The sequence below is a fragment of the Rhinopithecus roxellana genome, chromosome 8 (assembly GCF_007565055.1).
Source record: "Rhinopithecus roxellana isolate Shanxi Qingling chromosome 8, ASM756505v1, whole genome shotgun sequence".
Classification (NCBI taxonomy): Eukaryota; Metazoa; Chordata; class Mammalia; order Primates; family Cercopithecidae; genus Rhinopithecus; species Rhinopithecus roxellana.
The window spans coordinates 100329923-100357186 of record NC_044556.1 but is presented as its reverse complement, the minus strand read 5'-3'; the positions used below and the strand labels follow the sequence as shown (position 1 = coordinate 100357186).

The 27264-nt window shown below is 45.3% G+C and overlaps 1 protein-coding gene across 1 annotated transcript in view; it reads left to right on the top strand.

The window, feature by feature from the left end:
* NID1 (nidogen 1) overlaps window positions 1-27264 on the top strand; it is a 97630-nt gene that overhangs the window by 41402 nt on the left and 28964 nt on the right. Inside the window, 5 exon segments of the mRNA XM_010384665.2 lie at window positions 2535-2780; window positions 4858-5001; window positions 11892-12017; window positions 15655-15804; window positions 17160-17282. Coding sequence (XP_010382967.2) covers window positions 2535-2780; window positions 4858-5001; window positions 11892-12017; window positions 15655-15804; window positions 17160-17282 — 789 coding nt within the window.

Below are 27264 nucleotides of genomic sequence, written 5' to 3'. Positions count from 1 at the left end.
GTGTGTGTATACATGTTTACTGACCATTTGAGAATAAGTTGTATATATTATGATAGCTCATTCTTTAAACACTTCATTTGTTTTTCCTAAGAACAAGGACATTTTTTTAGAAGGCCACAGTACAGTTATCAAAATTGAGAAATTTAACATGGATACAGAGTGATATGTATAGTTTTTTTGTTGTTTGTTTGTATTGAGACAAGCTTTCACCCTGTCATCGAAGCTGGAGTGTAGCCTCAACCTCCTGGGCTCCAGTGATCCTCCCACCTCAGCCTCCTGAGTAGCTGGGACTACAGGCACACCACCACGCCTGGCTAATTTAAAAATTTTTTGTACAGATGGGGTTTCGCCATGTTACCCAGGCTTATGGTTTTTATTTAAATAAAATTGCAATCATACCACGCTGTTGTGTCTTCACCTTTTCAGTTAATGTCACATCATGAATGTTTAATAGTCTCATTAAGCAGTCTTTGAAACACGTTTTAAGGCATCTGTAGGATTCTCCTGGATAGCTGTTAATTCAAACCAATTCTCCTACTCTCTAAAGCTTGGGTTGGTTCCATTTTCCCCTCTTATTGTGAGTTGAAATGATCATCTTAATCATAAATCTTGGCCAAGTTTCTGATTCTTTCTAAGACTCAATTCCTAGAAACAGAAGTGCTGAGTCAAACAATAGGAGTTTTTTTATTTTTTAATTTAATTTTATTTTTGAGACATTGTCTTGCTCACGTAGAGACCCACTGAATATTCATGAACGTGAACTCCTACGGGGGTCATTGAATCCCAGGTTAAGAACACTTTTGTTTTTTGTTTTTGTTTTGGTTGCTGTTGTTTTGAGACAGGGTCTTGCTCTGCCACCCAGGTTGTCGTGCAGTGGTGTGATCTCAGCTCACTGCAACCTCCACTTCCCAGGTTCAAGGGATTCTCCTGCCTCCACCTCCGAAATAGCTGGGATTATAGGAGCCCACCACCAAGCATGGCTAACTTTTTGTATTTTTAGTAGAGACAGGGTTTCTCCATGTTGCCCAGGCTGGTCTCGAACTGCTGACCTCCAGTGATCCTCCCGCCTCGGCCTCCCAAAGTGCTGTGATTACAGCCATGAGCCATCGTGCCTGGCCACCTTTCTAAAGGCTCTCATTAAATTGCTGTTCAGAAAGGTTGAAGCAATTACTGGAGTTTTGTGGTTTGGTTGAGTTCTCCTGGGGAGCTGGGAGACAGTGAAGAAGAGGAGGTCCCGAGCACCAGGACCACAGTCGCAACTGGCTTAGCAACTGAATGGCCTTTCTGGCGTGTGGGAGCTGGACAGGAGGCAGCTTACACTGATCTTTTATTTATCCTCTGGCTTTTATCCTTCTATTATGGAGAAAACTGCAGCAGAGCACAAAAATATAAAGAGTCTTTTATGCTTCTTTTTTTTTTTAAAAAAAACAGGAAGTTGAGGGTTTTGTCATATGGGCCATAGTAGGCCCTCTTCTGAGTGGGGAAGACTGTCTCTTCTCTCCTCTGTTCAGGCTTGCTCACTGTGCTTTAGTAATTTTTCCAAACCTGGCTACTGACACTCATTTAATATCTCATTTTTTTGGTATTGCAGAATAGCTTGGTCTAGAGCAGTATGTAGAAATCACCATTTATTGGCCAGACGTGGTACCTCACACCTGTAATCCCAGCACTTTGGAAGGCCAAGGCAGGCAGATCACTTGAGGTCAGGAGTTCAAGACCAGCCTGGCCAACATGGTGGAACCCCGTCTCTACTTAAAATACAAAAAATGAGCTAAGTGTGATAGCACATGGCTGTACTCCCAGCTACTCAGGAGGCTGAGGTGGGAGAATCGCTTGAACCCAGGGGGCAGAGGTTGCAGTGAGCCACGATCGTGCCATTGCACTCCAGCCTGGGTGACAAGGCAAGACTCTGTGTCAAAAAAATAAAATAAAATAAGAGAAAGAAATCACCATTTATTGAATCGTAATTGAGATAGCCTATCTAAAGCAGTTAGCACGTCGTGACAGAGTAAATGCTCAGTAAATGGTAGCTTATCTTACTAACACTATTAGTCTGCTTGATTCCAGAAATTTTACATACATTACCTAGTCTGATCCTCACCTTTACCTATTTTGTATTAGAAATTGAGATCAAAGACGTTGAGTCACCAGCCAGTGGCCACACAGCTTGTGAGTGGTACTAAGTGTGAATTCAGGGGCGTCTCTTTCCAAGTATATGTCCTCTCCACTTGACCTTCATCTCTAGTTCTGGGAGTTTTCAAAACTTACTGAGAACCAATTGATGAGAAAAGCAACAAATATACATAATATGAATGATGCCAGTTATCATTTGAGAAATCCAGGTATTTCACAAAATGAGTCCCAGTACAAACAAATGGTCTTATTTAAGCTGTTCTGTCTGATCTGTCATCTGGTGGCCTTATGGGTAGGGAATGCCACTGTTGCTTTTAAAGCCTTTGATTCAGCTTCTTGCATCCTTAACCATCTTCCCTTTGTCTTCCTGCCTTGTCCCCTCCATCCTTCCCACTCTGCAGTGATCACTTCTTCCTCCACCCGGGAGTACACAGTGACTGAGCCCGAGCGAGAGGGGGCAGCCCCTTCCCGCGTCTACACTTACCAGTGGCGCCAGACAATCACCTTCCAGGAATGCGTCCATGATGACTCCCGGCCAGCCCTGCCCAGCACCCAGCAGCTCTCGGTGGACAGCGTGTTCGTCCTGTACAACCAGGAGGAGAGGATCCTGCGCTATGCTCTCAGCAACTCCATCGGGCCTGTGAGGGGTAAGGGGACACAGCTCATGCTGGGCACAGGTGCTCATGCAGTTTTTAAAACCCTACTCTTTGACATTATTTTTGGTCTCTTTATGCTAAAGTATCTTCTGGCAGGAAAAAAAGAATGTCTTATTATTTGTGATTCTTTGAAAAGCTGCCTGTCTGTTCTTCTAACCAAAGGCCTATTCATGATTCTATTTAGAGTAAAGTGCAGAATGCTAACCTGTTGAGGTGCCTTACAGAATGGACCCTCTCAAGGGTACTGCTGGCATTGGCAGGGCTTTTAAAACCCTTTAATATTCAACCTTGAAAGAAATTGTAGGCCAGGTGCAGTGGCTCACGCCTGTCTTCCCAGCACTTTGGGAGGCTGAGGTGGGTGGATCACTTGAGGTCAGGAGTTCGAGACTAGCCTGGCCAACATGGTGAAACCCCATATCTACTAAAAATACAAAAATTAGCCAGGCATGGTGGCACGTGCCTGTAATCCCAGCTACTTGGGAGGCTGAGGCAGGAGAATCGCTTGAACCCGGGAGGCAGAGGTTGCAGTCAGCCGAGATTGCGCCACTGCACTCCAGCCTGGGCGATGGAGTGAGACTGTGGCTCAAAAAAAAAAAAGAAAAAAAGAAAAAAAAAAAAGAAAAAAAGAAATTGTAAGGCCAGGTGCAATAGCAAAAAGAAATTGTAGGGCCGAGCGTGGTGGCTCACGCCTGTAATCCCAGCACTTTGGGAGGCCAAGCTGGATGGATCACCTGAGGCCAGGACTTTGAGACCAGCCTGGCCAACACGGAGAAACCCTCTCTCTACTAAAAACACAAAATTTAGCCGGGCGTGGTGGTGTGTGGCTGTAATCCCAGCTACTCGGGGAGGCTGAGGCGGGAAAATCTCTTGAACCTGGGAGGCGAAGGTTGCAGTAAATCAAGATCACACCACTGCACTCCAGCCTGGGCAACAGAGCGAGGCTGTCTCAAAAAAAAAAAAAAAAAAAAAAAAAAAAAAAAAAAAAAGCAATTGAATTGTGTGGTTAGTGCCCGAGGAAATTAAATAAAATGAGGGAGGGAGCCTAAAACAAACACTTACCCTGTGACTGCACACCACTGGCGCTGTGGTCCGGTCTTTGCGCGTTCCTGGCTGGCGCCGTGGTCCGGTCTCTAGGCGTTTCCGGCTGGCGCCGTGGTCCGGTCTCTGCGCGTTCCCGGCTGGCGCCGTGGTCCGGTCTCTGGGCGTTTCCGGCTGGCGCCGTGGTCCGTCCCGTCTGTGGGCGTTCCCGGCTGGCGCCGTGGTCCGGTCTCTGCGTGTGCCCGGCTGGCGCCGTGGTCCGGTCTGTGGGCGTTCCCGGCTGGCGCCGTGGTCGGGTCTCTGCGCGTCCGGGCTGGCGCTGTGGTCCGGTCTGTGGGCGTTCCCGGCTGGTGCCGTGGTCCGGTCTCTGGACGTTCCCTGCGGCGCCGTGGTCCGGTCTCTGCGCGTTCCCGGCTGTCGGGAAGGAGCTGAGGTTTAGTGAGCTTTTGTGACATACCAGTGTCAGACTTCACATTTGTCCATATCTTTAAGACTCGGGGTCCTGTATAATTGGGTCTGGTCTGGGCCTTAAAATCTTTCCTTTTTTTCAGTTGTCTTTGATTCTTCCTCCATATCCAAATCATTTCTCCAGCTAATTAATTCGTCCTTGCTTTAACTTTATGAAGCAGAAAGAAGGTAGGCGCTCTCCCTCCTGTAGCAACTGTGGCTCCAGGCATCAGGAATCGGTGCATTTTTGGTGAAGGACCAGATAGTAGATATTTTAGGTTTTGCTGGCTATACAGTCTCTATCACGACATGTCAGCTCTGCCATGGTAGCACAAATGCAGCCATAGACCATACATTAACAAATGAACGGGCTGGTTGCTAATAAAACTTTATTTACAAAAACAGGGAGGGGGCCATGCTGGTCCTGCCCCAGGGCAACACAGGAATTGGCTGGTGTCCCATTCCACTCTGCTCTTCTGTGATCACCTTCTTGCTCCCCAGTTGTGGTTGACTTTCTGTGGAAGAAGGAAACCTGCAAGAGCTCCTGAAGACTCACTTGGTTCCAATGTCTCTGTCCTCACAGAAGGCTCCCCTGATGCTCTTCAGAATCCCTGCTACATCGGCACTCATGGGTGTGACACCAACGCGGCCTGTCGCCCTGGTCCCAGGACACAGTTCACCTGCGAGTGCTCCATCGGATTCCGAGGAGACGGGCGGACCTGCTACGGTACAGCCTTTGATTCTGACTTGTTGGGGCTGGGAAATCAGGCGAGGAGGAGGCATCCAGATTCTGTAAGCCAGAGAACTGGGTGCAGCGAGGAAGCACGGATGAGATAAACACTGGTGGATATGCCAGGCCTGAATCATTTATGCTTCACATTCACTGTTCCCATGGGTAGACTCAGGAGTACTGGCCCATTCTTTCATCTGATCTAAGCAGCAGAGTAGAATTCCTAAGGCCACACTCCACTCCATCTTAAGAATGCACAGGTTTAAAGGGAGTTATAAGTCAGAGTTGTTAATGATAACATCAGTAATATAACGATAGCTATAATTTACCCAGGCGCTGTTTGAACTAAGTGCTTCACAAACATCATCTCATTTAATTCTTCAACAACTCTAATGAAATGGATTTTTTGTTCCTTTATTTAAAAAAAAAATTGATTGTGGTAAAATATATGTAACATAAAATATACCATTTTAACACTTTTTAAGTGTACAGTTCAGTAGCATTACATACATTCGTTTTATTGTGTAACCATCACCACTGTCCATCTCCAGAACTCTCCATCTTGCAAAACGAACTCTGTACCCATTAAACAACAACTCCCGTTTCCCTCTTCCTTTAGTCCTTGGCAATCACCATTCCACTTCCTGTCTCTATACATTTGATTATTCTAACGATTGCATATGTGGAATCGTATTGTATTTGTTCTTCTGTGACTGGCTTATTTCACATAGCATAATGTCCTCCAGCCTCACCTATGTTGTCACATGTGTCAGAATTTTTTTCCTTTTTAAGATGAGATAATATTCCATTGCATGTACGTATCACATTTTGTGTAGCCATCCATCAGTGGGCGCGTGCGTTGCTTCCACCTTCCGGCTATTGCAAATAATGTTGTTATGAACGTGGGTGTGCAAATGTCTGTTGAAGTTCCTGCTTTCCGTTCTTTTGGGTATACATTCAAAAGTGGGATTGCTGACTCATGTGGTAATTCTATCTTTAATTTTTTTTTTTTTTTGAGATGGAGTCTTGCTCTGTCACTCAGGCTGGAGTGCAATGGCGTGATCTTGGTTCACTGCAGCCTCTGCCTCCCAGGCTCAAGTGATTCTCCTGCCTCAGCCTCCCGAGTAGCTGGAACTACAAGTGCTCACTACTATGCCTGGCTAATTTTTGTATTTTTAGTAGAGACGGGTTTTCACCATGTTGGCCAGCCTGGTCTCGAACTCCTGACCGCAAGTGATCCGCCCTCCTCAGCCTCCCAAAGTGCTGGGATTACAGGCGTGAGCTGCCACGCCTAGCCTTTCCATCTTTAATTTTTTGAGGAACCACCACAACGTTTTCCATAGTGGCTGCAACATTTTATGTTCCCACCTACAGTGCACAAGTGTTTCCATTTCTCTGTCTCCTTGAAAACACTTGTTTTCTGTGCTTTTTAAAATATGAGGCCAGGCGCAGTGGCTCACGCCTGTAATCCCAGCACTTTGGGTGGCCGAGGCGTACGGATCATGAGGTCAGGAGTTCGAGACCAGCCTGGCCAACATGGTGAAACCCCGTCTCTACTAAAATGCAAAAATTAGCCAGGCGTGGTGGCGAGTGTCTGCAGTCCCAACTACTTGGGAGGCTGAGGCAGGAGAATTGCTTGAGCCCGGGAGGCAGAGATTTCAGTGAACCGAGATCACACCACTGCACTGCAGCCTGGGTGATAGTGAGACTCCGTCTCCAGAAAAAAAAAAAAAAAATAGGGGCCATCCTAATGGGTGTGAGTTTCATTCTATTTATTTATTTATTTATTTATTTATTTATTTATTTATTTTATTTTTATTGTTTTTGAGACAGAGTCTCACTCTGTTGCCCAGGCTGAAGTGCAGTGGCACGATCTTGGCTCACTCCAGCCTCAACCTCCTGGGCTCAAGTGATTCTCCCACCTCAGTCTCCCGAATAGCTGGGACTACAGGTGTGCCACCACGCCTGGCTAATTTTGTATTTTTTGTAGAGATGGGGTTTCTCCATGTTGCCCAGGCTGGTCTCAAACTCCTGGGTTCAGGCGATCCACTTGCCTTGGTCTCCCAACACTCTTTTCTTGTAGACGAGAAAACTGAGGCTCATTAAAGTGAGCTGTGACAAATAGTATTTGAACACAAGTCTCTGACTCAAGCATCTGTATTACTCCATCTTCTAGTTGCAGTTATGTTATTATTTATAACTTAAGTTCAAATACTTTCATGTAGGCAGCTTGATATTTGTTTGTTACTAAATTTTAATCTACTGCCAAGGGGAAGTCAGTCCACTACCAAGGGCAAGAATGCCAAGTGCTTCAAGCAGTGCTATTTAAGCCTGTAGTTAGTGACAGGGCTCACTAATGAACATAAGGAACGCTGGAAGGAAGCTTCCCTAGTGGGATGAATAGTGTGTTCACATATGGTTGGCTAGAAAAATGAACAGTTCCCTCTACCCCTGCTTGACCGAGGTATAAGAATCTGGCAAACCCAGCAGTCTCAGAATTTGGGAATCATGCCTGAGGTCTGGAATCCAGCAGCCGTGGCTAATGGCAGATTTGGTGTGCTGATGTAACATGAAGGTTAGAAGATCCTGCTGTCAGGGTCTTGCGGTGTTTGCTTCATAGTGAACCTGCCATGCAAGGTGCCTGTCAGGATGTCTGAAATACTGGAGGGCAGGAACTTGTGTGCATTGTACGTGCTGTATGGCCAGCTTGCTGGTAGCTTTGTGTAAGTGGTAGAATTCAGTCTGAGACTCACCTTCCTGGTAATGTATCGCTAGGGAGGGGACATAGTGCCTACTCACCTACAGTAGTCAGTTTCCCAGTATATCCTGCAAAGAGCCTGACAGCCTCAAATGGCTGAATTGGCTCTGGCCAGTTCAAAGCAGCATGATGCCGTGGTGTGTGTGTGTGTGTGTGTGTGTGTGTGTGTGTGTGTGTGTGTGTGTGTGAACGGGGGCCCTCCCAGGCTGCGAAGACGGCTGGTGTGCAGGGGTAGGGCTCCTTGACCGATCCACGCCTCCTCGTTACACAGCCATGCTTCAACTTCGTAAGCCTCCTGGATAGTAATAAAGTGTGGAAGTAACCCGGTCTGCTGCTGTTGAACTGTGACCTCCTGGCTAATTCTGCCCTTGGTGCCTGAGCTTGCCACAGTGGGAGTGCTTCACTTCAGAAGGCACAACCAGCCATCCCTTATGTAATCTGCACCATCCTAGAAAATCCTCCAATATCCTTGTCCAGGAACACAGGTGGTTGCATGTAGACTTGCTTTTGTCCCGTGGTGAGTGTTTGTTCTGACTTATTACCTCCGTGGAATGCGAGTGTATTCCCAGTCAGGACACTTATTGTTCTGGGTCACTAGAACATGACTTGAAGTGTTAATGCATCGAGACATGAGGCTTAAAATAGGAAATTGCATTAAGCAGATCACTTCATGTGTTATTTTGACCTGGGAAGTGCGTTAGAGGAGAATGAGGATGAGCCTTTGTGATTCAGTGTGCAGCGCTGATATAATGGTATATGACACCCCAAACAAGGGTGGTTTTGGTGAGACGTCACACAGTGAACCTCCACAGTAATTTGGAGAAGATTTCACAGAGCTCTGTGATTCACTCTGGTCCATGGCAGGATGGCTCCCACTGTTTCTCAATTTAGAGCATGTAGAGATAGTTTGGGCTCATCTCTCATTGAGTAATCATTGAGTATGTAGAAGGCATTTAGCAAATTGGCAATGAGACTCTTCTCTAAGAGCCTGGCCTTTATGAAAGGGAAAAATTGGAGAAACTTACAGTTGTTGAAAATACGTGAAAAGTAACCACTCTGAAAAAAGTCAAAAAGGAGGCAGCAATGACAAGAAGGATCCAGGATTTTCCTATTGAGTTAGAAAGTTATCCTGTGAAAGGAAATCTCTTTCCAGAGAAGAGGTTGACCAGTTGCTAAATAACAGGAATCATCATTTTCCAGCAGATACTGTGGTATGTTATGAGAGACAGTTATTGACACTTTACAATTTCCACTGAAGAAAGGGTTAAGGACCTGGCTTCAATTTATAGAAAAGAAGATTTTTTTTTTTTTTGAGACAGACTCTTGCTCTGTCACCCAGGCAAGAGTGCAATGACGCAATCTCAGCTCACTGCAACTTCCACCCCTGGGTTCAAGTGATTCTCCTGCCTCAGCCTCCCAGGTATCTGGGATTACGGGTACATGCCACACGCCCGGCTAATGTTTGTATTTTTAGTGGAGATGGGGTTTCACCATGTTGATCAGGCTGGTCTCGAGCTCCTGACCTCAGGTGATCCGTCTGCTTCGGCCTCCCAGAGTGATGGGATTACAGGTATTAGCCACCTCGCCTGGCCCTAGAAGAGAAGATTTAAATTAGGAAGAATTTCCAACTACGAAGACCATGAACTAATTTCCAAACTACGAAGACCATGAGCTGGGAAATTGAATTGCTAGGGTCTTGTCCCTTAAGAAAGAGTGTTATCTAGTCTAGCATGTATGTGTAAGCCTGCATGGAGGAGGAGGTTGTGTTAGGGAACCATCCCCTCCATCATCCCAGCAGCCCTGAGGTCTTATTTGTCAATAGCTTTTCAGGTAGGGCAAGAGAGAAGAGCCTGGTCAACATAGAAGCTTTTTTCAAAACACAGCTTCCCCTTGCATAAATGTTCCCAGGCAGAAACAGAGCTTGAAGAAGATCCCCTGTGATTTTGCTCTGTCTTCTTGATTGAAAACTGCTGCTGTATGCTCTCGTGCTTTGGCAATAGAGTCTAAGTCACTGAGCCCTGCAGTGTGTACAACGTTTTCAGACATCTGTGCTGGGAGTGTCCTCTGAGAGTTGCAGCACAGAGGCAGTGGAAACAGGAAGCCCCTTTTTTTCTCCCATGTTGGAGCGGCAGCTAATGGATGGAGCTGTGAAGTCCGCACGTGCTGGGTGCACTCCTCCCCCACGGCCATCCCCAGCTTCAGCTTGCATAAGAGCCTGCTTTGGGAGGGGCTTTGTTCCAGAACCTTCTGGCTGTGCCTGGTTCAGTACTGAGACCTTGTGTCTTAAACATGTCACAGAACACACACATATCAGTATAGTCTCTAAAAGTTGAATAGCATTTGGTTTGGCTATTTGCCTAGGTACAGGACAAACTATGGGGCTGATGTGGCAAGAATGCTTGTCTTGTGCAATGTTGACCAATAGGCCAGCAGGACATTTCTCTCACCAACAAAGGCCTGGCTAGACTGGCCATTGAAGGTGGACATAGGAGGCTTTGACTCCCACGTGTCAAAGATTCACATGAAAGCATTGGGGAAGAGATTTATGAGTGGTGGAAGAGTTGTGTGGTCTCAGCCATTATGAGAAACATGTCTTATTTGTTTTAGGTCTAAAACATGTCTAAATTTGTTTTAGAATAAGAGCTGTGGCTCACGCCTGTAATCCCAGCACTTTGGGAGGCCCTCCTCATGCACGTCTCAGGGTTTTAGAAATGCCACAAGTAGCTGTCTACACTCTTGAGTATGAGGTTGACGTGGGAAGAACCTTGTGTAACTGTTCATTTCAACCCCCATCAGTGGCCACGTAACCAGGGGGATGACAGGTTAGCTTAATTTCTTGCCTGGGCTCACCAGCCTTACACGAGTGGTAGCCATAGCCTGGTGCCCAAAGCCTGGCGGCCATCCGAGGGCCGTGTTCCCAGAGTCAGCTGAATTCATCACCATGGCTGGGGTGCTGGATGAATCCCTGGTTAGTATAATCATAGCTGGGTGTCTGGAACGTTGCTGGGTGCTTCTCTGGCCTCCATCTATTTTCTGTAATCTGCAGAAGAACCCTCAAGATGAGTAGTATTATACTTATTTACCAAAGGGGGAACTGAGGCTGAGTAGTTGGATAACTTGCCCAAGACCACACAAGTTAGTAGCTAAAGGAAGCAGGATTTGAACCTAGCTAGGTCCAACTCCAAAGCCTATGTTTGTTTACTCCACGTTACCCCATGATGGTGGCTGTGGTATTGTCATAGAAAAGGACATCACTCTCCTAGTTCATTTACAGTCTTATGAGTGAATGACTTCCCTTTTAGTCCATTAAGCCCTAGATAATATTCAAAAATTCACAATTAAGCTGTAAATTGTTCAACTTTCCTTTGTAACAGTAATGGAGAAAGTAATATTTTTGAATAACAGCATATTTATACAAGTTTAGAACTTAAATATAGGACTTGAAATTCTCAAGTTTAGGACTTGAGAATATATTTAATATTCAGAGACTCTCAGTATTCAGAGTCCAGAGATGTGTCTCTGTGTCCTTGTAACATGTATTTGGCAATCTAATGGGAGAGACTCATGTTCAGGGGTCCCAGGCTCAGCAATTAACTCCAGGAGAGGTGAGGGAAGCACACGTTTCCCTGGGAGAAGGGTGTGGGGATCACTCTCTCCAGTTATGCACAGACAAAAATTGTATTTAACACTACTTTTGGTATATAGAAAATTTGTTTTAGGCTGGGGCAGTGGATCACACCTGTAATCCCGGTACTTTGGGAGGCCAAGCCGGGTGGATCACGAGGTCAGGAGTTTGAGACCAGCCTGGCCAACATGTTGAAACCTCGTCTCTACTAAAAATACAAAAATTGGCCAGGCGTGGTGGCGCACACCTGTAATCACAGCTACTGGGGAGGCTGAGGCAGGAGAATCGCTTGAACCCTGGAGGCAGAGGTCGCAGTGAACCGAGATTGCACCATTGCACTCCAGCACTGGGCGACAGAGCAAGACTCCACCACGGGAAAAAAAAAAAAAAAGAAAAATTTGTTTTAAAATTGATCTATTGTTAGGTGAAAATGCTATTTTATTATAGTCAGTAATGTTTGAAGAGGTTTTTAAAAAGCCTGCATTAAAAAAAAATTTGCTGCAGATATTGACGAATGTTCAGAACAACCCTCAGTGTGTGGGAGCCACGCAGTCTGCAATAATCACCCAGGAACCTTCCGCTGCGAGTGTGTGGAGGGCTACCAGTTTTCAGATGAAGGAACGTGTGTGGGTAAGTTCTCCAGGTAACTTCTCAAAACATTATTCACATGGTGTGCATTAGCTCTTGTGCAAAAGGTCTGGTTCCAGGTAAAAATGAGTCTGGTCAAGTTGGAAGGAGCTGGGAAGGGTAATTTACAAAGATGAATCAGACTTAGCCCCTGCCCTCCAACTATCTGGAGAGTCACAAGTACAGTGAGTAAGCAACATTATTGCCTACACTAGTAATACCATCACCTCTCCTGTTGCCAGCTTTTGCATTACATTTGCCTCTTATAAACTTATTTTAATCGTTTTTATTATGCTTTTAATAACTATAAAGCTATTAGACATGTTTCTTCCAGTAATCAGTAGCCTTGGGATTCATATTGAGGAACCACCTTATAGGTACTTTTGTTATCATTACCTATCTTAGATTGAATTCTACCTGAGTTACATCTAAAATTCCAATTGGGGTCATTCTCTTTATGGATTTTGATTTTACCAACCACGAGCAGCAGCATAATTTCTTAGCCTTATTGAAGTAAGTTGCAGCTCTTGATTAGGCTAATTATGCTCTTGCTGAATGATGATTTTGGTGGTGATAAGGAAGGGCGAGCCACAAACAGCCAGATTGTTTAAATTCTTCCTCTTTTTCCTCCTGCTGCACTTTGACCTGGTCGTTCAAGATTCTTGAACGACCAAGGCCAGCATGTTCCCAGGTCTGGAGGGTGACATATCAAACGGGCATCTGAACTCAACATGTCTTCCCAATTTAAAACAGATTCCTCTTGTACCATGTCAGCAAACCATCTTCTTGCCTTTCCCTCACTGTTCACCAAACCCTAGAATATTTTCTTTTGGCTCTGTCTCAAAGCTTGGGTAAGGCTGCCAAGGTCCTGGGGTGAGGTGGTGTCTTGAGGGTGGGAGGGAACAGGCAGTTCTCATGTTTTGAGTGTGACCCAAACATCTGTGAGCTCAGGGAGGCCAGTCCCCTCTGCACAGTTGAGATTTTCACTCTGCTAAAGTTACTGCTGCTGCTTTTTTTTTTTTCCTCAGTAAAGAACATCAGTTTCTGCGTATTTGGCATGATTTCTTTCTCTGCTGCTTGAGGCTAAGGAGATTCAAAAGTTTAGTTTTAACGACCATACCATTTACATTACACTTCAGCTCAAGCTTGGGCAGTGGATACCTTATCCCTTGGGTGATGATGTGCACGGTAGCTGAGATCCATCCTGGGACACCTGTGTGGAGCATGGTGACCTAGGTTTCTGGATCCAGTCATTCCTGATGTCCACACTCACTGAAGGGGCAGGGCGGGGTGCAAGACGGGTGCTGGGCAAATGTCTGCTTCAGGCATTTACTTCTGAGGAAGGCACCCTTTCTGGGGCTCAGTTCCTCGTCTGTAAAATGAGGTGATTAGACCTGATCATTGGTTTCCTGTGACCCATGGAGCTCTTGGAGGTGCCTCCAGAGCTGTCAAGGAGGACACAGGCCAGCTGCGGGCAGGCTCTCATCCTCTCCCCTGATCTCTAGCCTCCTTTTTTGAGACAGAGTTTTGCTCTTGTCACCCAGGCTGGAGTGCAATGGCGCGATCTTGGCTCACTGCAACCTCTGCCTCCAGGGTTCAAGCAATTCTCCTGCCTCAGCCTCCCAAGTAGCTGGGATTACAGGCATCTGCCACCGTGCCTGGCTAATTTTTGTATTTTTAGTAGAGATGGGGTTTCACCATGTTGGCCAGGCTGGTCTCGAACTCCTGACCTCAGGTGATCTGCCTGCCTCAGCCTCCCAAAGTGCTGGGATTACAGGTGTGAGCCACCATGCCCGGCCTATATATTTGAGGGAGAACATCTTCACCACTTTTAATTGGCTCCTTTGAGACTCACTGTGCAGAGAGAAGGCTCACTGTAGAACCAAGTCTGCCTACATGCATTCAAAGAAATAACTCTGGCTTGTCACTGAGTAATTGAGTGGTCATTCTATCTCTCTTAGAATTCCTTGTTAAAACAGTGTTGTAGATTGGAAGCCAGCACTGGGAAGGTTACCCTGCAGGTCAGAAAGGGGCAAGGTGAAGAAATAAACAGGGCAAAGTGTGCTCTGCCAACTGTGAGGGGCTGGGGGCTCAGGCAGGGTTGTGGGCTGGCCAGGAGGAGTTCTCTTTTCCTGAGGATTGGTATCCATTATGGGGGAAGGGATGTTTGTGAACTTCCATCTTTGGCATTTTCTGTAAGCTCATGACTCTCTTTGCCCCTGGGTACCAACTTTTGCAGTTAATTGAAATGTGCAAAACATGTTTTTCTGAAGGAAAGATGGGCCTCAGCTTGCCTGTAAGTCACCTTGATGTGAAGACGTAGACACCCCTCTGAATGGACATAGCCCTGTGACACTGGGCTGGCATATGGAGTGTGGTGAACTTGCGGTCCTACTTCACCTGCCCTGGGCATCTTGGTGCAGGGCACGATGGCATGCATCAGCTCTTCTCTCGAGGCAAGAACAGGGCCAGGCTTAGGCAAAAAGCTGCAGCAGTTAACTTCCAGTATGCCAAGCACAGAGAGGCCCGTAGATGGGACTGTGGTTCTCTTAAGAGTCCTGATGATAGAACTCATGGAAGGAGGGCTGAGGAGTAGGTGAGTGTCACAGAGGCTAGGTGATAGTACCCCATCTTGTGCTGCTGCCTCAAAGTGGAAGGCAAGGGTTGAGGTCTACAGGGTGATTTTCAATGACTGGTTCAGTTACTCTGGGGTTCCTAAGGCACCATTGCATTTTGCTTCTGATTTTCTAAAAGCATTCAGAGCCAGGACAAAGCCCCATCCTCCCAATGTCAGAACACAAATCTTTCCCTCCCAGCAGGTCTTGGGTAGCTGGATTATCCCAGATGAAGAAGGACTCATGTTTCTCCTCCATGAGTCTTCCTAAGATTGATTTCAGTTTGTCCTGCCTTAAGTGCAGACAGACAGAGAAAGAGAGAGAGAGAGAGAGAGAGAGAGAGAGGGTTGGGGGTGGGGGGAAGAACATAAGCCTCTGAGAATTACACAATTTGTCTAAGGCCGTGTGGTTGACCCATGGTTCCTGATATATACCAAGGCTGCCTACTCCAAAGGCTCACAGTCTTCTAACCATAACCATACCCATCTCCTTGGCTTGGAAACATTTATTTGTCCTTCCTTGGTAGCAAGTGGGTGACTGACTTGGGCATTTGTAGTGAATGTTCCACCTGTCCAGGGTGGGCCAAGGCTGAAGACACCACGTGGAAGTCTCAGCTCCTTCCTTCCACGCGGTCTCTACAGAGTTGCCATCAGAAGTGTGGCATCGGCAGATGTCCCACCCCCATATCCAGATGAAGGGAAAGTTGGGTCCTGAGGATCCGTGATGGGGATCTGGTTTGGAGAGTGGCCTGAGACAGACCCCCAGAGTGAAACTGAGGTCAAGCCAGGCGGAATGACCAACCACAGTGTTAGTCAGTCAAGACCGATCAGAGGCAGAACCCAGGTGGGAGGAAACGGTGACGGCAGTGGTACCAGCCCAGTGAGGAGTGGGGTGGGGATGAAGCTGTGGACGTGCCTAGAGGTCTAGGGTCCAGGCATGGACCCTCTTTATAGAGCTGGGAGGGGCACGTGGCCTGCTCAGCCGACTTTCTTCCTAAGACTGTGCATCAACCTTTTGTTCTGAAGCTGTTGTGGACCAACGCCCCATCAACTACTGTGCAACTGGCCTGCATAACTGCGACATACCCCAGCGGGCCCGGTGTATCTACACAGGAGGGTCCTCCTATACCTGTTCCTGTTTGCCAGGCTTTTCTGGGGATGGCCAAGCCTGCCAAGGTATGTGGTTGCTCTGATTTTCCCCTGTGTGTAACCTGAGGAAGTTTCCTAGGTGGTACCTGGCATGTGCCAATCACCACCTCACTCCCAAATAAAAGAAAGAATTCTTCTGTTATCTCCATTGAGTTAATGAGTTGCTTTTCATATTTCTCTAGTAGTTTGAACTATGCATTTTCTTTCGGGGGCTGTTCTCATTGGTGACTGTTTTGTTCTAGGTGACTAGTTCATTCAGGTGACAATTAGACACCTGCTCTCTGCTAGGAACTGGGGATATTTTCTGTCTTTCACGAAGAAACAAACTGTCCTTTTACATGGAGGACATGCATGGAGCTTAAAGTCCATCCCTTTATTTAATAAGATGTATTAATATATAGTCATTCAACTGGCTTGTTCTAACCTTCTTCTTCAAAAAAGCAAAGTTCTCTGATTGAATAAATGACTGCAGGTCAAAGAGTAAATGACTTAATATAATTCCCTCAGACTTGAGCTTCTTGGCTGCCAGGGTGCTCTTACAGGTAATTTTAGGTAAGATAACCCACGAATAGAGTACCCTGAGTCTGTTGGTTTGCACAATCGCTTGATATTATACCATAGAGTATTTCTAAAAAGTCCCAACTAAGATAGAATTTCTGAGATACTTTCTCTATTACTGAACATGTGGATGTTTTCTCCCATTCTGTCAAGTAGTTAATAATCTGTTGGTCAACACTCAGACAGTTTTGAAGCTCTCATTTATGACAGGAGGGATCATTTTATAATGCAAATAGATCCTGTCTTTTCCCCTGTTGTAAGGTTGATACAAACATTCTTTTCTTTCTTTCTTTTTTTTTTTTTTTTTTTGAGATGGAGTTTTGCTCTTGTTGCCCAAACTGGAGTGCGGTGGTGCAATCTCAGCTCACTGCAACCTCCGCCTCCCGGGTTCAAGCGATTCTCCTGCCTCAGCCTCCAGAGTAGCTGGGATTACAGGTGCGCATCACCATGCCTGGCTAATTTTTTGTATTTTTAGTAGAAACAGGGTTTCACCATGTTGGTCAGGCTGGTCTCAAACTCCTGACCTCAGGTGATCTGCCCGCCTTGGCCTCCCAAAGTGCTGGGATTATGGGTGTGAGCCACGGCGCCTGGCCAAAAACATTTTTCATGAAAACATTGTTGCCAAAGTGAAACACATTTGTAAGTGCAACAGATAGAAATTGGGGAGTTAGTGATTTGATAGTTAATGTTTAGTGAGTTTTGAAATACTCTTCCCAGATCAGAAGCAGGTTCCCATAGATTTGAGTAAGTGGCTTAAATTATTGGGTAAACTCCGAATTCCAGAAGAAATCTCATTGTCCCTGGGCCTGGTGGCTGTTTTACAGATGTGGATGAATGCCAGCCGAGCCAATGTCACCCTGACGCCTTCTGCTACAACACTCCAGGCTCTTTCACGTGCCAGTGCAAACCCGGTTATCAGGGAGACGGCTTCCGCTGTGTGCCCGGAGGTAAGGTGGTGGGACATCTGGAGTTGGTAGCCCATTGCCCTATCCATAAATCCAGTGCACATGGCCCTGGGAGAGAAGGTGAGGTGGGAAAGTAGGAGGCTCCATGGAGAGTTCTAAGAGTTGTTGAGGTGGGAGATCAGAGCATGGACTGCAACGTAGAACATTCTTTGAAATGGTAGAACATCAGATGGGAACAGTGCCTGTAATCCCAGTACTTTAGGAGGCCAAGGTGGGTGAATCACTTGAGGTCAGGAGTTCGAGATCAGCCTGGCCAACATGGCAAAACCCCCTCTCAACTAAAATTACAAAAATTAGTCAGGCGTGGAGGCATGTGCCTGTAATCCCAGCTACTCCGGAGGCTGAGGCATGAGAATCGCTTGGACCTGGGAGGCAGAGGTTGCAGTGAGCTGCAATTGAGCCACTGTAGTCCATCCTGGGTGACAGAGTGAGACTGCCTCAAAAAAAAAAGAAAAAAAAAAAAGAATTTATTTGACACCTTAGACTGGAGTTAACCAATTGTGTTATTTATTTTTAATTACTGCTGCTGTTGTTGGTCAGATATATTCATGCCACTATAAATGTTTTCAATTAGAGATAAGTAAACATGTTCATCTTATCGCTTTTTAAGCAGTTAAAAACTGTTTAAATAACCATCCCCTTCACTAGTCTGTGAGCACATTGAGGGTGGTGCAGGTACACTTTATTTTTTTGTATGTTTCCAGCACCCAGTGGAGTATTTGGTATATGGTGGGGCTCACAGCTGTTTATAGCTGTTGAAGAAATAAATGATGCACCAGCTCCATTCCTCCAAAAGCATTTGGAAATCTTTGTTTATCTTCACTCTCAGTAAGACTAGTTTTTAGAGTAGCTATCTATCAAAAAAGAGAAAATATCAGATTAAGATTTAAATTTTGATGTATAGTAGCACAAATTGTTAGTCTAAATTATTTTCTTCTGCTTAAAATGGGGGTTAGCAAACTACAGCTCATGGGCCAAATCTGGCTGGCTGTTTTTGTAAATAAAGTTTTACTGGAACACAGCCATGCTTATGTATAGTCTATGGCTGCTTTCATGTTACAAAGGCTGAGTTCAGTAGTTGTGACAGAGACTGTAAGCTCTGCAAAGCCTAAAAAGCATAAATAGGCTGGGTGCCATGGCTGTCACCTGTAATCCTAGCATTTTGGGAGGTCGAGGTGGACAGATTACTTGAGTCCAGGAGTTTGAGAAACCAGCCTGGGCAACACAGCGAGACCCTGTTTCTACAAAAAATACAAAAATTAGCTGGGTGTGGTGCAACACACCTGTAGTCCTAGCTCCTCGGGGGGCTGAGGTGGGAAGATTGAGCCAGGGAGATTGAGTTTGCAGTGAGCCAAGATCACACTACACCCCGGCCTGGGTGACAGAGTGAGATCCTGTGTCAAAAAAAAAAAAAAAAAATGTATAAGCAGCCTACTATGTGGGCTCTTGACAGAAAAAGTTTGCTGACTCCTGGCTTCAATAAACCCAGGCAAGGCAACCTTTTGTTCCTGAAATTATGGGAACAAATACCACCACTCATAGATTTTAATGGGCGGGTTAGAGAAGAGTTTATGATCATTTGAGTCAAGACATTCCAGCCACTATTAAAAATGACTAATATTCATTGGCCAAGCACGGTGGATCACACCTGTAATCCCAGCACTTTGGGAGGCCGAGACGGGCGGATCATGAGGTCAGGAGATCGAGACCAACCTGGCTAACACGGTGAAACCCCGTCTCTACTAAAATACAAAAAAAATTAGCCGGGCATGGTGGCGGGCGCCTGTAGTCCCAGCTACTCAGGAGGCTGAGGCAGGAGAATGGCGTGAACCCGGGAGGCGGAGCTTGCAGTGAGCTGAGATCCGGCCACTGCACTCCAGCCTGGGCGACAGAGCCAGACTCCGTGTCAAAAAAAAAAAAAAGACTAATATTCATTATTTCCTTAGACTTGCTTCACATCTCCAGTTTAAAGAGAAGCAGATGTTTCCAATTTTGTTTTTTGGTTTTTTTAACCTGACTTTTTGTCCCCTCTTGAAAACTCTGTTGACTAAACAGAGACAGATCCAGACGTGTGGGCTGGGATCTAAAGATGGGACAAAGACAAAATCGATAAGGGCTGCTTGTCAGGATCGCTTCTATATTGGGCCTTGTTCCCTTAAGAAGTTTAACATTTGGTTATACACTGGAGAGAGTGTGCATTAGAAACGTGTAAGAGTGTTCATTGAGTATTGTGTGTAATAGAAAAAGATCTAAATGACTGCAAACAAGAGGAACAAACAGATGACTTTTGGTATAATCCATACAATGAAATAACATATAGCAGTTAAAATGAATGAACTAGAGTTCAGGGGTAAGTCTCAAAAACAGAATGTTGAGCAAAAGAATTGATAAAAGGATATGTATAGCATGGCCCCATGTGTATAAAACATAAGCCTATGTGAAAATAGGCCTACATGTGTTATGTTATGTACATACATAAGAAAGCTACAACATGCACAGTGAATGAGAAATGAAAAGTTCGGGATAGAGGTTATCTCTATAATGGGAGAGAGAGAATTGGGATTGGGGAGGGATACATGGTGTGTCTTAGTCTGTTTGGGGCTGCTCTGGCAAAATACCATAGACTGGGGGCTTATAAACAACAGAAACTTGTTTCTCATAGTTCTGAAGGCCGGAAAGTCCGAGATCGATGTGCTGACAAGTTGTGTGTCTGGCGAAGGCCCACTTCCTAGTTCACAGACAGCCAGACATCTTTCTGCGATGTCCTTATATGGTAGAAAGGGCAAGGGGTCTCTTTGGGGATGCTATTATAAGGGCACCACTAAGGTCATTCATGAGGGCCCCCCCTGTCATGACCTAGTCACCTCCTGGTGGCCTCACCCCCACTGCCATCACCTTGGGAGTTAGGATTTCAGTATATGAATGTGGGAGGGAACGTAAACATTCAGCACAAGAGCTGCATTTGTGTTTCTAAAGTTTTATTTTTCAGTCAGAATATGAATACAGATATTTTCATCATATTATTCTAAATTGCATATGACTAAAATACTTTATGAAGGCCGGACACAGTGGCTCATGCCTGTAATCCCAGCACTTTGGGAGACCAAGGAGGGTGGATCACCTGAGGTCACGAATTCAAGACCACCCTGGCCAACATGGTGAAACCCCGTCTCTATTAAAAATACAAAAATTAGGCCAGGTGTGGTAGCTCACACCTGTAATCCCAGCATTTTGGGAGGCCAAGGCGGGCAGATCACCTGAGGCTGGGAGTTCAAGACCAGCCTGACCAACATGGAGAAACCCCGTCTCTACTGAAAATACAAAATTAGTCGGGCGTGGTGGTGCATGCCTGTAATCCCAGCTACTCGGGAGCCTGAGGCAGGAGAATCACTTGAACCCGGGTGGCAGAGGTTGCGGTGAGTCGAGATCACACCATTGCACTCCAGCCTGGGCAACAAGAGTGAAACTCCTTCTCAAAAAAAAAAAAAATTAGCTGGGTGTAGTGGCGTGTACCTGTAATCCTAGCTACTCAGGAGGTTGAGGCAGGAGAATAACTTGACCATAGGAGGCGGAGGTCGCAGTAAGCCAAGATTGCACCACTGCACTCCAGCATGGGTGACAGAGAAAGACTCCATCTCTAAATAATAAATAAATAAATAAATAAATAAATACTTTATGAAACATTACAGGGAGAAAAATAATGCATAGTGTCATCTGGTCTCCTGGTGCCTATCATAGTGAAGGACAGGGATCATACAGCACTTATTTGGTACTTACTGTATACAGAAGGGGCTAGTTTCCAAAAGAAAACTAAACTGGCTTTGAAGGTGAGCCAGTTAAGATCATGGCTACTGTAACGTCAACTGATAACAGACAAACTACAAGAAATGGTGATTTGTTCCTCTTTGTCTTCTGCACGCTGCTCCACATCCTGTGTATGGATTGTAAAGTTAGTTTAGTGGCTTGCTGTTCTCACTTTCTTTTAAATGGAATGTTGAAATAGCAAACAATAATCTAGAAAATATCAGATTGAGAATACATGTAGTAGCAATAAGTATTGCTCCATGAAGCAATGCTTGTATGTATATTTGTGTATGTGCATGGGCAGTGCATGCCAGCATGTGTGCATGTGTGTGTGTGTGCACATGTGTATGCATGTCTAAATGTGCATGGGCTGGTGTACTGGGATGCTGAGGAAAATGTATTTCTTTCTGTGGGTCATGGTTAGAAAGTTAGAAAGTCACCATATTAGTTCTCTATTGTTGCATAACAAATCATCCCCAAAGCTAGCCACTTAAAACAATGAACATTTATTTTCTCACAGTTTCTTTGGGTCAGGAGTTCAGGAGCAGCTTTCCTGGGTGGTCTCTGGACCCAGGGACTCTCAAGAGATTGTTGCTGAGACATCAGTCGGGGCTCTGGTCTTCTGTGACGGCAAAGAAGGAACCCCGCTGAACGACCCGCGTGGTTGTCGGCAGGCCTCAGTTCCTCGCAATGTGGGTCTTTCTACAGGGATGGCTAAGTGTCTTCAAGACCTAGCAGCTGGCTCCCTCCAGAGCAAGTCAAAGGAGAGAGAGAGAGAGAAAAAGAGAGACTGACCAAGGTGGAAGCCACAGTCTTTTATAAATAAATCTTGGAAATGACAAGTATTGCTTCTGTTGATACCATCAGTCTCGGGCCATCCCTCTTGCAGTGTGACAGGGGTCTGTCCAAGTATGGAAGACCAGGCAGTGGGGAGAATGAGGGCCATCTTGGAGGTCGGCCACCGTAGCCACTGACCCTGACCTTGCCTGGACAACATCTGAGGGAATGTACCTGGCTAGGTTTTTGTAACATAGGGGAGTTTATTAGAGGATCAAAGAGAGGCATACAATGTCTTGGGCTAGAAATGTAAAACCTGGTCGCAAATACCAAGCCTGGAGATGTTGGGTCACTTTGCTATACCCTTAGCACTGGTTTTGTTTACCAGCATTCTGCATCTAGATCTGGCACCACACATCTGAGGCAGGAAGAAAATGAGATTTTAGGAAGCAGGGCTACAAGGAAAGATGAAAACATGTAGGATGATACAGCTCAAAGGACAGAAAGCTGAGGAACAACGTAATGTGGCTTCTGTTGTTTATATTATAGTTTACACTATGTTTCAAGCAAAGCCAGTGTGAAAAAACTAGAATTTCCTAATTAGACCTGGAAGGGACACTAGAAAATGTGTCATTTATCCTATTTGTTTTCCAAATAAGGAACATGAGGCCTGAATAATTTCTTAGTTTACAAAAAAAGGTTTCTTGAATCTTCTTTTTTTTTTTTTAAGAGACAGGACCTTGCTCTGTCACCCAGGTGCAGTGCAGTCATACAGTCATAGCTGACTGCAGCCTTGACCTCCTGGGCTCAAGTGATCCTCCCGCCTCAGCCTCCTGAGTCTCTGGAACTACAGGTGTGCACCACCATGCCCAGCTAACTTCTTTTTATTTTTTCTAGACATGGGGTCTCACTATACCCAGGCTGATCTTGAACTCCTGGCCTCAAGTGATCCTCCCACTTTGGCCTCCCAAAGTGATGGGATTATAGGCGTGAGCCACTGTGCCCAGCCAAATTCTTTATATACATATACATATCTTTGTGTTAGTCTGTTCTTGAGTTGCTATAAAGAAATACCTGAGGCTGGGTAATTTATAAAGAAAAGAGGTTTAATTGGCTCACAGTTCTGCAGGTTGTACAGGAAGCAGAGCCTGCACCGGCTTTCTGGGAGGCCTCAGGAAGCTTACAATCATGGCAGAAGGTGAAGGGGGAGCAGGCGTCTCACGTGGTAGGAGCAGGAGCAAGTGAAGGGGGATGTACTACACACTTTTCAACAGCCAGATCTTATGGGAACTTACTCACTGTGCTGAGGACGGCACCAATGGAATGGTGCTAAACCATTCATGAAAAAACCACCCCCATGATCCATTCATATTTCACCAGGCCCCACAATACAATCATATTCCACCAGGCCTCACCTCCAACATCAGGGATTACAATTGAACATGAGATGTAGAGGGGACAAAAATCCAAACCTTATCCATTTTAAATGAAAACAATTCCTAAGGCCTCCACTGTTGGCTTACATTACTTTTATTATAGATAAATCTAGGTATCAACTTGTTTCCTAACTATAAGGTCAAAAGAGATTTGCAAATTAAATAAAACAGTTATAAATCATAAATTTCCAAATCAACATTAGTTTAATGTGCTGATTATTGTTTGAGATGAAATTGCCATTCCTGCTGTTGGCTCCCTGACCCTGGATGGGCATTCTTTCTGTCTCTACTGGGTAATTCCAGTCAGCCTATGAAGAAGTTGTGATCGTTCTCACCTAAAAGACAAATAAAAATGGCCAGATGTGGTGGCTCATGCGTGTAATCCTATGGTTTGAGGCCAGGAGTTTAAGAACACCCTGGACAACATAGCAAGAACCCATCTGTATCAAAAAATTTAAAAATTAGCTGGGCACAGTATTAGCTAATTGTTACAAAAAATTAAAAATTAGCTAGGCATGGCATTTAAAAATTAGCACACACCTGTAGTTCCAGCTGTTCATGAGGCTGAGGCAAGAGCATCACTTGAGCCTGGGAGTTCAAGGCTGCAGTGAGCTGTGATCGTGCCCCTGCACTCTAGCCTGGGGTGACAGAGCTAGACCCTTTCTCTAAAAAAAATTTAAAAATAATAAACAAAATGAAGCTTTCCCTCAACCCTGCACCCGTCTCTCACTGCCATCCCCTCTCCCTCCTCCCTTTGTAGTTTAACTCCTCATCAAGGTCGTCTGGAATTGCTACCTCCACTTCCTCCTCTCATCTTCCATTTTTGTCTTCCATTTTTGTCCTATCTTTATATTGTAAAAATAAAACAGATGCAGAAAGTCCAAGAAAGCAATAGGTAGTTCAAGGAGTTACTCTAAGGTGAGTCTGATTGTCACTACCACTCAGATCTTGAAATAGAGCTTTACCAGCAGCCCCAGGAGTCCCACCTGCCCCGATCATAGCCTCCTCTCTCTCTTCAAAAGCAACCACTAACCTGACATTTGTAATAATCTCTTCCTTGCATTTCTGATAGTTTTATCACACTTGAGTGCATTCCTAGACATTGTAGGTTTAGTGCTGCTCATTTTTCTATCTGTAGTTTTCTTCGCCATCCCTTTCTTTTCCTTGCATTTGGTCTGTTGAAGAACCCATGCCTTTTGATCTGTAGTTTCCCACAGTCTGGATCTTGCTGATTGCACACTCATCGTACAGCACAACAAGCTCCTTTGTCCTCTAAATTGCCTGCGTATTGTCAGAGGCTTCACCAGACTTAGGTTCACTCCTTTCGGCAAGGTGGTGGTGTGATCTTTCATTAGGAGTGCATGTCTGCTTGTCTCACTTTTTGTGATGTTAGGAGCTATTGATGATTACTGCCTAGATCCATTAATTTCTAGGGAGTGACAAATGGTGATATTCAGATTTCATCATTACTTTCTCATTTATTAGTGAAATTCATGCTCATTTCCTGGGTCCACTCATTTCTAATGGGGGGAGCAAAATGGTGATAGTCTAATTCTATTTATTGCAACAAAATAACAACTAAAACTGTATTTGTAATTTGGGAGCTGAGAGGTAACTTTATTCAGCATATGGGTGGAGAAGCAGAGGACAGTCAGTCTCCCAAGAGAAAAGTAAAGCAAGTGAGTGACAAGGAGAGAGGAGCTCTTAGTTCCTGACAGTTGTCTATTTCTGGTTCCAGTCCCTTTTTTGATTCACATGACATAACTATATTTTCATAATAAATTCTTCCTTTGGTTTTAGGTTAAGTCAAAGTGGTTCCTGTTACTTTAGTTAAAGAACTTTGACCAGTGAGGGCACTGTGCACACTTATGATGATATTATTACTATTAGAAAATGCAGGCTGGATAATTAGCTACTGTGCTCTGTACAGAAGTTAGTTGATGTTTATGGATTTTTGTTCATTTTAAAATTCAGGTAAGCTGTTTCTTTACCACTTTTCCTTTCTGATGTGTCTTCATTGAAGAATGCCTCCCTAAAATAATATGAATAGATACCTCCAACATCAAACAATAGTTTCAAAAAGTGAAATGTTTATCTAGTGGAAGGAATAATAGTAAAGTAATAATAGCTAATACTTATATAGCACATAATTTTTGCCCAGTATTTTTTAAAAATAACAAAATGTAAGGCAAATTAGAAGAAATCTTTTTAGTAAATGAGATTTTATGTCAAAGTGTATGGCATATGAATCATTTTGCAATCAGAAAAAACAGACAATTGGTTCAAATATCTTGAGAATTGTATCTTACAAAATTATGATCATGTGTTGTTTATGCTTTCCAAAAGCAGTTGTTTAGGTTTTTGTGTTTAGACTGCTAGTAAATATGCTTTCAGCAGAGCAAAACACTCTTGCATCTTCAAAAAAAAAAAAAGCATTACAATTTGCTTTTGAGATTTCCCGGCTCTCTCCCCATCCCCCGCCTATGTCTGGGCCTTCTCTTCCCTGGTTTCTGCTTACATTTGTTTGTTTGTTTGTTTGTTTGTTTTGAGACGGAGTCTTGCTCTGTCGCCCAGGCTGGAGTGCAGTGGCACAATCTCAGCTCACTGCAAGCTCCGCCTCCCAGGTTTATGCCATTCTCCTCCCTCAGCCTCCCGAGTAGCTGGGACTACAGGCGCCCGCCACCTCGCCCAGCTAGTTTTTTTGTATTTTTTAGTAGAGACGGGGTTTCACCGTATTAGCCAGGATCGTCTCGATCTCCTGACCTCATGATCCGCCTGTCTCGGCCTCCCAAAGTGCTGGGATTACAGGCTTGAGCCACCGTGCCCGGCCTGTTTTTTGTTTTTTTGAGATGGAGTCTGTCTCTGTCACCCAGGCTGAAATGCAGTGGTGCGATCTCGGCTCACTGCAACCTCCGCCTCCCAGGTTCAAATAATTCTCCTGCCTCAGCCTCCCGAGTAGCTGAGACTACAGGTGCATGCCACCATGCCCAGCTAATTTTGTATTTTTTTTTTTTTGAGACGGTGTCTTGTTCTGTCCCCCAGGCTGGAGTGCAGTGGCGCGATCTCGGCTCACTGCAACCTCCGCCTCCTGGGTTCACGCCATTCTCCTGCCTCAGCCTCTTGAGTAGCTGGGACTACAGGCGCCCGCCACCGCGCCTGGCTAATTTTTTGTATTTTTAGTAGAGACAGGGTTTCACCGTGGTCTCGATCTCCTGACCTTGTGATCCGCCCACCTCAGCCTCCAAAGTGCTGGGATTACAGGCGTGAACCACAATTTTGTATTTTTAGTAGACATGAGGTTTCACCGTGTTGGCCAGGCTGGTCTCAAACTCCCAGCCTCACTGATTTGCCCACCTCAGCCTCCCAAAGTGCTGGGATTACAGGCGTGAGCCACTGTGCCCGGCTCCATTCTTCTTATGTTTGATCCCACTCTCAGCACTGTCTTCCCAGCATGATGCCCTGACAGCCCGGTCAGTTTCCTAGGGCCTAGCTCTTCCAGCACCTTTAGTGTTTACCTTTTTTTTTTTTTTGAGACAGAGTCTTGCTCTGTCACCAAGGCTGGAATGCAATGGCATAATCTCGGCCCACTGCAAGCTCCACCTCCTAGGTTCACGCCATTCTCCTGGCCTCAGTCTCCCGTGTAGCTGGGACTACAGGTGCCCACCACCACGCCCAGCTAATTTTTTGTATTTTTAGTAGAGATGAGGTTTTACCGTGTTAGCCAGGATGGTCTAGATCTCCTGACCTCGTGATCCACCGGCCTTGGCCTCCCAAAGTGCTGGGATTGCAGGGACGAACCACCACACCTGGCCTAGTCTTTAACTTAAAGTAAGAAAAACCCTCCCAGTTTTGCTGCTGTTTTTACATTGGCCTGCAGTGCCTTCTAGAGTGCCTGTTAGCGCTGGGGCTTGCCTGTTCCCACACCGTGAGATGCTCTGCCGCTTTCC